Source organism: Rhipicephalus sanguineus, chromosome 1 (assembly GCF_013339695.2).
Source record: "Rhipicephalus sanguineus isolate Rsan-2018 chromosome 1, BIME_Rsan_1.4, whole genome shotgun sequence".
Lineage (NCBI taxonomy): Eukaryota > Metazoa > Arthropoda > Arachnida > Ixodida > Ixodidae > Rhipicephalus > Rhipicephalus sanguineus.
Window position 1 is genome coordinate 158,178,569 of NC_051176.1, and position 14,778 is coordinate 158,193,346.

Consider the following 14,778-nt stretch of genomic DNA (forward strand, 5'->3'; position numbering starts at 1 on the left):
TTAATTGAGCATTTCTGTACGTGTAAGCCCTGGAGTGTTAGCCAGTGCTACTGGTGGCAAATCGGCAAAACATCTTATTTGCCAGCTGGCACGATGTAGCACATGATCGTTACGAGCTGGCAGCTTACCACTGAACCCTTGCATGCTACCTCAAGGTATAAAACCTGCGTGGATGAGACCCTCACTATGAGATGAATGGAAGAGGAGGAATGAATTGAGGGTCCTGTTTGTGTTTTGTATTACTCCCAATGTGGCTTTGTTAGAGAAACAAAAGTTGCATAATAGATGTTCTCACTCCTTATTCTATTGGTCATTTTGTGTGTAACCTGTGTTTCACATATATGTGCCTTGTTACTTTAATATTTCCAGTCAGTGAATGTATCTAACGCTCACTTCACTTCATATTCACTTAAGCTGGGCCAAGGACCAGCCGATTTGTCAGGTCCTGTCAGTCGTTCTGAACTGCCACATCTCATGGACCTGTTTGTACTGGAAGCCCTTATTGCAAAGCTGCAGGTCTCCTTGGATTTCACCCTCTTGAAACCTACGGTGAGTGAAGCCTGTGTGCAACAGAACTGTGAAGTTGCTAGGAAAACAAGTACACTGTGCTGTGTATTTAAATTTTACAAGTTGCATAGGGATTAGTGAATATTCGAGTGCTTTGGATATTCGAGCGAATATTTCAGTATTCGAATTCATTTTGACACGAATTTAAATTATTCGAAATGAACAAATACCGTAAAATTAGGAGCAAGCGCCCCCACCCGTACAAGTGCCCACCCCCAACTTCACTGGCACTTTCAAATATCCGCGCCGTTCAGGGAAAGCACCCCCCCCCCCCCCACACCCTTCCACCGCTCCGCGACAACACGCCCAGGCAACAGTGGCCTGCCACATCCAGTTGACAAAAGAAAATTTCCGTGGATTTTTCTACAAATATTGTGTGTGTTTTTTTTTTTTTTTTTTTGTGGTCGTGCTGGCTGCCATAAATTCAATCCAATCCAATCCTGCTTTGCACTGCGTGAAAAAGCGCGAACACCGAAAGGAAACTTGAAGAAGCCATTGCGGCAACATGTGCTCGATATTGTTGCCAAGGCGTGGGCCGCTGTACCTGAGGAGACAGTGGCACGGTCCTTCAAGGGATGCGGCATTAGTAACGCGCTCGATGGCTCGGAGGACAGCGACCTGCACAGCGGACTGGCCGATGTTAGAGCTGTGGTGCCAGGATACTGCGGCAGACTTCAAATGGAATGCTGCGACGTGTTTTTACAACTGACTCGGAGGAGTCTTTCGATGGTTTTGAAAGCGATTAAAAGCTACAACAAATCCTGGGCCTAAATAAAGTTCACTGTAACAAAATTTTAATGCATGCGCATTGCGTTTTTTTTTTCTGGCGCGAAAATTTTGCCGCCATCTAGAATTTTGGTGCCGTTCCAAGATAGTGCCCCCCTCCCCCCTTTGCCAGCAATTTCGACTTCGTTGGGGGGGGGGGGGGGGGGGCGCTTCCTCGGAATTTTACGGTAGACATGTATTTGACCGCATATGACCCGCCTGAAAAGCTGGTTTCACTGGAGCGAGTGGCTGCTATGCCGTGAAACCACCTATCTAGGGGAAATCCACACTGCCACGAAACAGCCCCTGCCAGTGAACCACTTACAGGGATGGGGGTGGTTACCAGGGGTTCAGACCTCCCCCGAAACTTTTCAGCTTTGCATGTGTACATATACACGCACACATACAAATGCACGCACGAACATACACAATGTATAGTTGAACACCCCCCCCCCCCTCATTCGAAAATTTTTTGCTCTTCACTCTCCTTTACACTGACGGCTCTCCGTGATCTCGCATTCGTCAACCGCTCTCGCCATGTCAGTGTGGCCACGAAGCCACACTTGAAGGTTAAATGTGCAGGCTGTTTCACACTTAGGGGAAAGTCAGAGCGCATGGCCTTGCGATATGGCGAGCGGTGGAGTTGGGCGGCGGCAGCAGCTCGCGCATTCACAGACGCTAGAGAATGGATTCTTGAACCGCGTCGTCTGTTACGGCAGTGCACGCTGGCCGCATTTTCTGGAAGTGCACATGCTACTCTCAGGGGCAGTGCGCGGATTTCATCGTTATTGTGGGAACTGAGATGATAATCTTTACTAAACGATGTGCGACGCCAACGTCTAAGCCTTCATTGGCACAAGTAGGTTTCTACAAACTTATTTTGACAACATGCTTTGTTGGTTCGTTCGAAACGTTAGGGTACTGAGAGCGTGCACATATATTTCTTCACTGTGTGTGCGTCCATAATATGCAGCGACAAGAGGCACCCAAAATGTGTGCACCACGTGCTCGGTCTTCAAGCACTGCCCCTGAAAGTAGCACGCTTCCCGACGAGGCCAACACGCACGACTGCAGTGCTCGCTGCATCGTGATGCTATGTGCTCTGAGATTTTTCCTAAGTGTGAAACAGCCTGTACATATCACCTGTACCTCTGTTAAATTTTTTAGTTTAAAAGCATGTTATGCAGGCCTATATGCGCTAAGTATATCAAATTTTAAAATGTAACATATTCTAAAGCTTATAGCTTACATCCTATTACTATTCAGATCCTGCATCTATTCAAACTTGCTTCCATTTCAAACCAAAAAGTGACTTTTGCACACACTTACTTCCAATTCTTAAAACTATTGTGCAAGTGTCGGGTCCTGACAAAAATGCTCATTTTTCTTTACATGTGATATGTACTATTCGAACTATTCAATTTGAAATTATTCGACAAAATCATCATTCGTTTCGAACTTTAAATTTAGTATTCGCCCATTCCCAAGTTAGGGCAAAAATTACACCATCTCCCGCTAAAGGGGACCATGAGGCGATGCGAAGCCAGAGCACTTGCACGATCGCGTTCCGTTGGCGTTCGTTGCGCTTGCTACCGACTTCGGTCAGATTGTTATCTAACCAAAGTCAGTCGCACACGTTGCAGCTGTGCCCGAAGCTCCGGTCGAGGAATTCGCGCTGGAACCGGGTGTCGGCACCGTAGGAGCCTGGGTGTTCAAGTTGTCTAGCGAGGCGTTCTGCACGGGTGTTGGACTCGCGTCGTCTGTCCACAGCCAACGCGTTGGCTCGACGCTGACGCTTGGCTTCGACATCGGCATTGCGTACGGCGGGGTTTGCTTGCTGACGCTGCCGTTGCGTTTTGGCATGTCGAGCTTGCGTTTCATTCGTAGCAGTTTCCCGCCGACACTGAAAAGGTGGTGCTGTCTAAGGAATGGACAAAAAAAAAGGCATTCTTGCAAAGTGAACAATAACTGTATTTTACCTACGACTTCCCACAACTGTTTGGGTCTCATAATAAATAAAGCAGCATTTATTTCAGCAAGGTAAATGAAAAATTTATCAGTAAACTTAAGTACTATTCCTTGGCATGGTAGCAGGCATGCGGTTAGGTTCTGTAGCTTCCACAGTGCTGTCAAGAAAAGTTGTCGCCGAGTATAGAGGATGAACAAACACAAATGAAGGTTTAGGTGTGGAAGTCACTGAGTGCATTATATTATTTTTTTACTGCATGCTAGTCTAAGTTTTGTTTAATTTTATATGCAGACTTGTATGTATCAAAATAACATTGAAAGCAAGCAAAGTTCAGAGGGAAAATTTTGAGAAAGATTGAATTTTCTTTACCTTTATCTCTTAAAAATGTCATTGTAGTCAAGTTGTTGTTAAGTGGGTGGCATGTGTGTGCTCGTTTTAAAAACAATTTGTCAAATATGGTGGTATTTGTTTTTGTATTTTCTTTTAGAATGAAAATCACAGCCGGGAGGTCAAGGAGTTCTCGTGGGAGATCTTCCCAATTCTTCTTCGTCTGATCAAACTCTACAACACATGCATCAGGTAGTGGATGTGCCTTGCCTTGTTGAAGCTTAGAAGCCAGTCACAGTGGCAAATTTAGTGATGCTGGGACCAGGTACACTTTATCAGTGTCACTTGACAGCACACTTCTAGATCGAAAAGAAAAGTGTGATTGGGAATTGACAGCAGTGTCAGTCAGTAAATGAGTGGGCACATTATACCAGATGTTTCACAGAATGTGCTCGACATTCTTTTAAAGTTGGAATTATGAAATAAAGCATTTGCTTTGGAATGCTTTTATCACATTTCAAAATTATGCGAGGTAGTACCGTTAGAAGACCTCAATATATAAGAGCTGGTGAAATTGGCACAGTGCTGTATCACATCTAAGCTTAGTTATAATGAAATTTCATTTTTTTTTTGTGCAGATTGCGGTTGCCATCAGAATTTTTTTATGCCAGAGGGGCTACAATTTTTTTTTTGGGGCTGTGCTTTGATTTAAACTAAAATTTTAACAAAAGAGCTCCATTCTGTTAAGCATGATACTGATAGCCACGGACCACTGTCTGACACTGCAATATTAGAGTCCTCTTCACAGCGGCTGAATAACAGGCAGAAAGCCAAAAACATGTCATGTCCAACGCACTCTGGGGATTGGTATAGGAGAACCTTTGGTGGCCATTCCGCCACTATAGCTTGCCAACATAAACTTGCGTGTTGCCCAGAGTGGTACAACACTGAATGCTATATATTCACTAAACTGAAGCACTGCTGTTCACCTAGTCTGATGACCACATCGAAAGCTGTCAGAACCCTACAGGGGTGCCTGCATTGGCAGGTGCTTGGTGTGTTGCAATACCATGGACCCAAGCACACGGGGGTTGAAAGCCTCCACACGTAATGGCTGAGCTTTGTTCGGAGAAAAATGTGATTCCGGGGGCTGAGCTGAAGCAGTGTGCTTGGACCTGCAAGGCCTTCTGGCAAAGCCGACTCGCCCCTTTGACCCCAGCTTCACACATATGGAACACCTGTGTTTTTTATCTGCCCAAAGGGGATCGGTAGTTACCTTTTCCTGTCTTTTTTAGCAACCTTTGCCTTTCTCTCTCACTGCCTTTACCTTTGCTTTCTTCTACTCACTTCTTTTTTTACTTCCGATTTTAAGGCAGCGATGGTTAACCTTGTATGACAAGCAATATAATGATAAGTTGTTGAACGGAAAATGTGGCTGGAAGCACTGTTTCAACAAGAGGACTCCATTTATGCATTTGTGGTATTTGAGCAAGACTGAATTGCATTTAGCAGTCTATTATTTTTGTTCAGGGTGCCATGTAGCAGATGGCACGGGAACTGTCTGTAAATAAAATAAGCCATTTCAGGTTTGCTGACATGCCGTTTTTCAAATTGTGACAGGACATTAAAGAAGCACTGACATCAAATATACGCATGCCAATATTTTTTAATCCTCGTGTTATCAACTCCCTGGCAGTGATTCTCGACTCAAAATGCAATGGAGCGACGAATAACTATAGTTTACACTGAACGATGTGACCAGTATCAAGCATGATTCAAAATGGGTGGAAAGCCCGCCAATTTGTAGCGCTGGCAGCGATGCCTCATGGCCACCCCCTGACCGCGCCCCAGCTGATCGCGTTAACAGAGAGGAGTGACGTCAGGTTCAGCTGACATTTCATCTGCTAGTCGTCACCAGCATCACCGCCGTTGTCGTGAGCAGTGTCGACAAGTGCAGGGTTGCAACAGCTGTGCCAATTGCGTTAATTTGATACAATTCCTTATTTTTGTGCCAAGTTGAGCCGAAACCGTGAAATTTGTTGAAATTGCGCCAAAATGCCCAACCAGCTTCAAAATTTTCTCTGTTGCATAAATTTTAGTGAGAAATGGAGGCTGCGTTGGTCATCTGCAGTGTGGTCATCATCCAATACAGGCGCGCAAACCCTAACTCCTCCCCCCCCCTCCCCCCTACCCTCGCGAAGATAAGAAAAAAGTCACAGTTTCACCGCAAGGACGAAGCAATGAATGCTACAAATTGTAATGTTATACGAAGTGAGGCTGGCAGCAAACTCTTTTGTATCCGATCTTGCGTAACTCTACAAAACGTTGGTGTAAGAGAATACGGCCGCTCCAGGGAAAGATGCTCTTTGTGCACAGTGTCTTCGCATTGAGAGAGCAGCACGTAGAAGGGTATACGAGCCACCCGCTTAGCAGGTCCACATTAGCTTTTGCAGTGCCTGTTGAATTATTTGACAGGCCCTGCAAATGCTAATGTGGACTTAGTCATTGTTTGCACTGTGGGGTGGCTCAACACACTGCTTTTATTGAAATATAGCAGTGTTCACGTGCACTGTGCACGAGTTAGCTGATGTTGAATGGTTTGTATGCATTTTTGTTTTCTTTTGTAAAAGTAAGCCAAAGGTTATACTGCTCCAAATTTGGGATTTCGTGCTAAAAAATTCAGGTTTTTTTTTTTCATAACCTGCTCCAAATTTGGATTTTTGTGCTCCAAAAGCAACATTTTGCTGCTCCAAAAATTGCTCCAAATCCCCTTTTGGCTGTTGCACCCCTGCAAGTGATGAAGACAACATTCTGTAATTGGGAATCGCCGGATTCGCGACTTCGCGAAAGGGGTTTGCGGAATATATCGGGTACCGTACGATGATATCGACATGTTGTGACACTTTGGACAACCACAATGATAGATACATACGTTTCTTTGTTTTTGACTGATGTCCGTGATGAAAAAAGTTCTAATAAGACAATGTATTCGGAATTACACCACTATCGCGAATGTACACCAGCAGAGAAGTAGAAATACACTAGGTTTCTACAATAAAAATTCTGTGCTTGACAAGTTCTTTGTTGCACTGCCAGATGGCCTCACCTATCCAGCCTCTCGCATTTACAACTACAGCAATCTGTTATTATGCCAACGCAAAGAAGTTAGGGACGAACTAAAATTCTCTACTAATGCTATCTGTGGGTTCCTTGTTCACAATTATATTTCTCGATACACTTTGATAGATTGTGGCCGTGTTTGCGTGTACCGTACGTGAAATGAAATGACGCACTCTTTCGGCTTTTTCCGCGTTTTGAAGAATACGACTGCAGTGCACAATTCCCCGACATGTTGACCGACATATGACAAACCATTGAAACGGCGTGGCGAAGATCATATATGAAGAGTGGGGAGATCCACCGGAGCGAGAGTTCTTCTGGGCGTCTGCGCCAGTGGATAAGAACACTGACATTGTGGACGTCATTGTTACTAGCACGTCGTCACTCAGGATGATATGGGCCACACCGAACACGTCACAGTAATGTTGATGTCGTAGGGTGCTGAATGCCCCGTTAAGCTTTCGTACACTGTTTGCCCTTGAAATAAAATAACTTCCAGGGGACGGACGCCATTCAAATTTGACCATGAAGACGTATGCATAGTGAGCAATCGAATGAAGGGCACATCTCCATTTTGAAATTTGATGTCAGTGCCCCTTTAAAGTTACTGATAATAAACTAATTTGGAGTAGTGTTTCGTTGTAAAAATATGCGCTCCTGATTAGTTTTTTTTAGCAACCCTGTTGAAAAAAGTAAGGAAAAATATCAGCTGTCGTGAATCATGAGAGGATATCAATTTATGGGTGGCATGCCAGCAGAAATGACAAAGCAGCATGAATAAAACAATAGTGTAAAGGAGTGCTAGTTGTGCTGTTGTCCTTATGTGACAAATATTTATAAAGTTTGTTTCAGTTCTGTGAGTCACCTTTGTTGAGACACCTGATAAGAGAAGCATATTTGGTGAACGATGCTTTAAAGCTACTTCTGACTTCATGCTTTTCTCCCTCCACCTCTTCCTGTTTTTTTCCCCTCTCTATTTTTTTTGAAAGGTGGAGTCTTTTGCTCCAGGCCATCGAGTTGTCACCCACAGGGCGTTCGGAAACAAGCCTGCGTGCTATGGACGTTGTGCTGCGAATGACTTCACGACGCTGCTCTCAGGTTTCAAGCACCGTTGCTGCCATTGTGTCGCATTTGCCACCACAAGTGGACAGCACCCTTGATTTCTGGAATGCAATGGCAGTAAATGTCTGCAACTGGAGAAATGACTTTGCCAATGACAGCCTTCCATCGGAGAGCTACATTGCAGCCGTGCAGGTCGCTCATTTCTCCCCTTTGTCAGCAAACTCCACATTCTTGATCAACTCCAGCTTGAAGCGCATTCTTCAGTGCATTGTGCGCTTTGCTCAAGATGTCTACAGCTGGTCTGCGGAAGACAAGTTCTCTAATGACCTTTTGCGGGCGATGCTGCCACTGTTACTAGATGCTACCACAGAGTCACAGACAGACTTTGTGATGCTGGCTCTTGATGGCATCATTGGCTCGTCAGACACAGAAGAGTTTGCACAACATGTTTATGAAGAGATGCTAGCAAACTGTTATGAGTTGGTTATCAATTACTCTCACAAAGAAAGTGAACTCAATGAATTGGTGTTTCATGAATGCCTGAAGTTCATGGAGAGCCTCTTGGACAAGCAGCCTGGCAAAAAAGCTCTGGAGAAATTTTTCTGTGATAAAGACATCTGGAATATCCTGTTGTCTGCAGCAGAAGGAAACTTGAGTCCTGCATATGGAACTCGTGTTCTCAAGTTCTTCAGCAAACTCTTCACCCAAATTGACAAAAATCCTGGGGACCCAAGTATGGAAAAGTTAAATGCCACGCTCTCCAGAATGAACCGGTTGAATGAACTAGACTTAAAATCTCTCCAGAATTGGCTAAGCAAAGTTGTAACTGGCTCCAAGGGAGCAAACTTCAGTCAGGATAGCAGTTCTGTTCAAGAGAATCGACTTCTGCTTCAGAATTTGACAAGTTATATTGTCAAAGAAAACAACAAGGTGTCAACTCAGGTTGCTGGATCTTTCTTAGCTGCACTGATTGAAATTGGAACCCACCTTTTATCTCCTGCATCTGAAGGCATTGGCTTCTCTGACCTCATGGTTGTCATGTCCATTTTGGCTAGTGCAGGTTCTGGCTGTGGCCATCTGCAGCTTTTCAAGGCAGCAACAGAATGGCTTGAGACCTGCAGGAAGTATTTGTCCCAGAAAGATGTGCTTGAGAAACTAGAGGACAATGTCAGTAGCGGGAAGCACCAGGTCATCATGAACTCTGCATGCTACTTACTCTCGTATGTAGCTGACCTAGTGGGCTCTCTCAAGCTTCTGGCTGAGAGGCCACTCATTGTTGGCCGGAGCGGAGCTGCCAGCCCACCACTAGATGGTGATGCTCAACACCCAGAACCTGACTCGGATTGGGCTGATGAGCTGGGCCCCGAGGACGATGAATCTGGTGGTGAAGACTCTGATGAAGACTCTCTTTGCAACAAGCTTTGCACCTTCACCATGACCCAGAAGGAATTCATGAATCAACACTGGTATCACTGCCACACATGCCGTATGGTGGATGGTGTAGGTGTCTGCACCATCTGTGCCAAGGTATGCCACAAGGACCATGATGTGACATATGCAAAGTTTGGCTCCTTTTTCTGTGACTGTGGGGCCAAAGAAGATGGCAGCTGCCAGGCTCTAGTCAAACGTAACCCGCAGATATCATCAGATACAGGGCCCGTGTCTGCATCCACAACAGCAGCATTTTCCCTTCCATCAGAAAATGTGCTGCCCAGCTCAATGCGTCGTAGGACCTCGTCGCCTGTCCAAGGCCCTGGCTCTGGACCTGGTTCAAGTGCTGCTGATGCCCGCACACCTATGGCTACATCAGTGGACTCTAAAAAGGCTACTGAAGAGACTCTGAAACACCGGCAGCAGCTGGCAAAGAAGTTGGAGGTAAGATGTACTCATGTGCAGTGCTAAATTATGACATTGCAGAGCATTGCTATATATATTTTGTATTGTTACAGGGAAGAAACTATATACAGAGGCACTTCGTCTTCGTCATTCTGTGCCATCTATGCCCGTGACAATATGAGGCAGTAGTTCTGCTTATTTCGAACCTTCAGTTATGTGGTGTTATAGCGCAGTGTCAGTACACAGAGGAGCTAAATAAAATGACTAATGTTAGACTGGTGTTGCACATGCATTAATTTGATAGGATGGTTCTTTATTAACCAACTGAAATTTGTTTATTTCTAGGCATTTCGAGGAGCCCTTGTTGAGCACATCGTAAGTCTTGTTATTCCATTTCTATATCCACTTTTTTTACAGAATTCTATTATGGAAATCGTTTGTATAGGAAAATACAGTGCAATTTTATTACAGTAAAAGCTGGTTAATTTTAATTTCACAGGGATGCCTGCCGAGTTTGATTTAAACTGAATTTGAACAAATAACAGTGATAAACAAAAGTTTATATATGATGATGAAAGGAGTGGGAGAGCCTCTGGAACAATCACTTTTTATTTAAGAAATTCGTGATCATTTTTCTGTTGTTTTTCAAAAAGCTATTACGGTTAGTGCTTGACCTGTTTGGTAGGGTATCTGTTAAGTAAAATCCTGCAATAGGCAATCGTAAAGGTGCACAAATGAATTTAGGAAATTTTTGTGTTTAAGACATTTATTGTAATACGCTTCTCAACATAGTCACAAATTGCACGGCTAATTAAAAATTGAATAGTGGTTACATAGGTTGCTTTAAGCTCCTGATACAGCACCTAGATATCTTGATTCAATTGTAAATAAGCTCCCACAACTGGCAGTAAATTGTTGGATTGCTGTATGACCTAAAAATGTAAAGTGCTTAGTTTAAGTTATGCCTAGAAAAATGCACATGAACTAAAGGCAAAAGCTGCTATTGTGCCACAAGTGACTATAAATTGCTGGAAATTGCTGGCTTAAGAATGCAAAGTGCATTATATAAATGTCTGATAAAATTATCGAGGACCTAAAGGCAGTAACTGCATTGTTTTATCAGTAAAAGCGCTGTACTTGGCATTTATCTACATAAGATTGCACAACAAAGATGCTTTAGTGTCTGAAATCTGGTTTCCTTGTGGTGTCCTGTTTCCTTTTAGCGTCCACAAACTTTGGTACATGCGGCAAACTTTCGCATCACACATATTCCATGTTAAAAGCTGAAATCTATGGACATAAACAATGCTTATGTTTGTGTGTTTGTGTTGAAGGGGCCCTGCAACACTTTTCAACATGGTCAGAAAACGCTGCCGATCGGTAGTCGAGGCTTCTGAGAACACGCGAGCCAAATGTTATAATGCAGCCCACTGCCTGGAATTTACAATAAATTCTCAGTCAGCTAGAAATCATTCCCTCTTCTCTCGACAAATGATACCATATACCCAAATGACCGCGCCATATACCCAATTTCACGGCCATTAGCTGATTTGAGCATCGTGAGTCGCATAGTTACCGCAGCCGCCACGTGCCCGCGCACGCGCGATCACACAGAAGGTAAGCCGCGCATTCGAAGAAAAATAAAGGTGCTCAAGGTCATGACGCACGCATCACGTAACTTCTTTCGCCCATGCCATCCCTCCTTGCTTAGTCTCCAGCATGCCCGTCGGGACGAGAGAAGAGAGAAGCAATTACAGTGTGCGACAAATATCTGTAACTCTGCTCGTACTTGACGGATTCTTAAAATTTTTGTGGCGGTCAGTTCGTGCGGCAATAAACTAACTCCTTTAATGAAGTCTTTCGATGGTTACTTGGAAATGTGTTGCAGGGCCCCTTTAAGCTAATTTACATAGATTTGAAATCATCTGTAATGTAGGTTCTTGAAATTTCCCTTATTTTGCTCTTATCCATGTTGAGGCAGTTGCTGGGGCAGTTCACTTCTGTCGGTTTAATCATTCTGGAAGGGATGGTGAAAACAGTGGCTCCAGGAACATTTCTTTTTCTTACTTTTCAACACTTCAAGCCCCCATCTTCCTTTGAATGTCAGTCTTGTTTCAATATAGCATTTGTTTTTCATATGCATTGATCGATATCTCTTGATCATGTATTATGTCGTTACACCCACAAAACAAAGCTTTGATGACAATATGTTTGTACTTGGTGCCAGAACTATTTGTTACAGTACTTAAATGCACTCGTGAAATAGCTACGTTTATCTGGAAAGTCTTATGTGTAGGCATATGGGTGAAAGTTCATAATGGCTTGCCGATTTAGCAGATTTTGTAACCATCATTTGCTCCCAACTCGCACATTGTCATGGAGTTGATAATCGTTTTATTAGTTTAATTGTTGCCTGCTAATGACTGGTAGGCAGTAATTTTCTTAATTATTAACGAATGTGACTGCTTATGGTAGTGATATCTTCTGCAGTACAGTGTCTTTGTGTAGACGTAGGATAGGCATGCATGCCTAAAGACTGTACTTAAACGGTTGGCGTAGTAAACGTAATTTGATATTTGTGAGGTCTTATCTGATCACGTTGAATTTTACTTGATAACATTAATATTTTTTTTTCATATACTTCAGAGTGTTAATGACATCGAAGCACAAAAGATGTCCTTCTCTTCAGGTTTCTGCAAGCCTGGTTGGGACTGTTCTGGAATTGATTCAGTTCCTGATGCCTGCCATTGTGGAGACATATAACCGAAACTCACCCATCGGTAGCTCAACTCGTGCACAGAAGGCACTTGCTGAGCTCCACACACAGGAAAAGCTGTTTGAACATGTTGACCAGCTGATGGTAAGGCTTGCGAAAAATTTTTATATTTTTTTTTGTAGACAAGTCCACTCTGTAGTGTTTTTGTTAAGCTGTGTCCACATCAGAAATGTCTTCTAAGACTATTGATGTTCTTTCTTGCCAGAGTCAAACCCAACTATATCGAACTTGGGTGAATTGAATTATCCTTTATACCGAACTATTTCCAAACACCAGAATGCTTTAATGCTAATGCACAGGAAAATCTACAACAATAGCCGTAACACTTCATTCATCGCATGTCGGGCAGCGTGAAACGCCCCGAGTGGGCTTTGCCTTATAAAAAGTTGGCTTTTCTTCATGGAAGGGGGCTTTCCTGCATGCACTTGCGAGAGGGAGTAGTGTGAGGGCGCTGCGCAGAGTGAGTAGAAACTACCACTTGCCCTCACGTGCTTTCGCCTATGATTCCTACCCCCGTATTCACACACGCTCCTCGACTCGCATTTCGTCCTTCACTTGAACAAGTCGAGCACAGCGCCACTGTTCGACCGAAAATGACGCCGCGCTTCTCAAGAATCGCTGCAGATAATCGCTGATATGCAGTGAATTGTTCCGCCTAGAAATGGCGCTACCATTGACTTTCTCAAGTCAAGGTGGAGCGTTGAGTGAAGGGACGTTCTAGAATACAGGGGCTAGTCATCGTGCCCGTCGGCAGCTTGTGTGGTGTTGACGTTCACAAGACGATCAGCTGCTGTTTTCCCTGCCGATATATGAACGCGTGGCATGTATTTATAAAGTGAAAAAGTAGTCTTTTATGAGATGTGCTCTTTATGCAGCTACCATATTTTTTCCTGTATAACCTGCTTCTGTATATAACCCGCACCTCCAACTACAAACCATGGGAAAATAAAAAACTAAAAAACCTCCATATATTGCTATTAAGCTAACTTCCTTGCATTATTGTAAATTGGTGCAGTGAAGCCTACTTGCACACCTAAAATACGGTAGATTTTTTAAAAGTTTCATCCTGAATTATCCAATATGTTGAATTAACTGAACGACTCCCTCCAGCTTTCCAGGTCTAATTGTTTACTTCGGGTGAAAAAATATCCAAAAGTACTATGACTCCAGCATTGTGGATGTAGCCGTTGCTGCATCAACCTCGTTCTTACTGTCATTTTTAAATAAAGCCCTGTGCCACCAGTCTTTTGCTTTAGCCCTACCAGCTCATCATCACCAGCCTGACTGCGCTCATTTCAGGGCGGAGGCCATGTTTTCCAATGTTTCTCTCCAATGTTTCACCAATTAACTTGGCCCTGTGCTTTCTGCAACCACGTCATTCCCGCAAACTTCTTGATCTCATCTGCCAACCTAACTTTCTGCCTCCTCCTCATGCATTTGCCTTCTCTTGGAATTCAATCTGTTACTCTTAAATGACTAGCAGTTATCTTGCCTTTGTGCTACGTGCCCTGGCCATACCCATTTCATCTTCTTTAGGGATGGGCGAATATTTGAGCGAATGTTAAAGTATTCAAATTCGCTTCGATACGAATTTAGATTATTCAAAATTTCGAAGTATTCGATATTAAACGAATATATGTACATATTTGACTGCACATAACCCCCCTGTAAAGGTGGTTACACTGCAGCGTCTGGTTGCTGTGCCGTGAAACCACCCGTCCAGGGGAAATGTGCACTGCCACAAAGCCACACTTCAAGGTTAAGTGTACATATTTTTTAAGTTTAAAAGCGTGTTATATAGGCTTATATGCGCTAAGTATAGTAATTTTTAACTTGTAACATACTGTACCACTTATAACTTGTACCCTGCTGCTATTCAAATTTTGATTCTTTCTTCCACTTCATTTCAAACCAAAAAAGTGACATTCACTCATACCTAGTTGCAATCCTTAAAAATAATGTGTAAGGGTCATGACAAAATTGCTAATTTTTCGTGATATGTGGTACACGCTATTCGAACTATTCGATTCGAAATTATTCGACCAAATCACTATTCGCTTCGAACTTCAAATTTACTATTCGCCCATCCCTAATCTTCTTGATTTCGACTAAGATACCCTTAACACATGTTTGTTCCCCAACCCCCTCTGCTCTCCTTGTCCATTAAGATCCTGCCAACTGTGCTCTATTAAAAAACTTTTTTGGAAAACTGGTACACTTAAAAGCTCAGCAATAGCCCTGAAAGTATGAAACAACTGCCATTCATCTATGATGCTCAGTACATGAAAGGAAATTCCTGGGCTAGTAAGACTCGTCCTTTGCATTGAAAGGGTTCATCAAAATGCCTGCTACAAAT

At 43.4% G+C, this 14,778-nt stretch overlaps 1 protein-coding gene across 1 annotated transcript in view; it reads left to right on the forward strand.

Moving 5' to 3' along the window:
• Positions 1–14,778, forward strand: part of LOC119400896 (E3 ubiquitin-protein ligase UBR4) — a gene marked incomplete at its 5' end in the record, with an annotated part of 438,348 nt that overhangs the window by 145,259 nt on the left and 278,311 nt on the right. Inside the window, 5 exon segments of the mRNA XM_037667804.1 lie at positions 415–549; positions 3,789–3,880; positions 7,738–9,685; positions 9,992–10,021; positions 12,336–12,506. Of these exon segments, the coding sequence (XP_037523732.1) occupies positions 415–549; positions 3,789–3,880; positions 7,738–9,685; positions 9,992–10,021; positions 12,336–12,506 (2,376 nt within the window).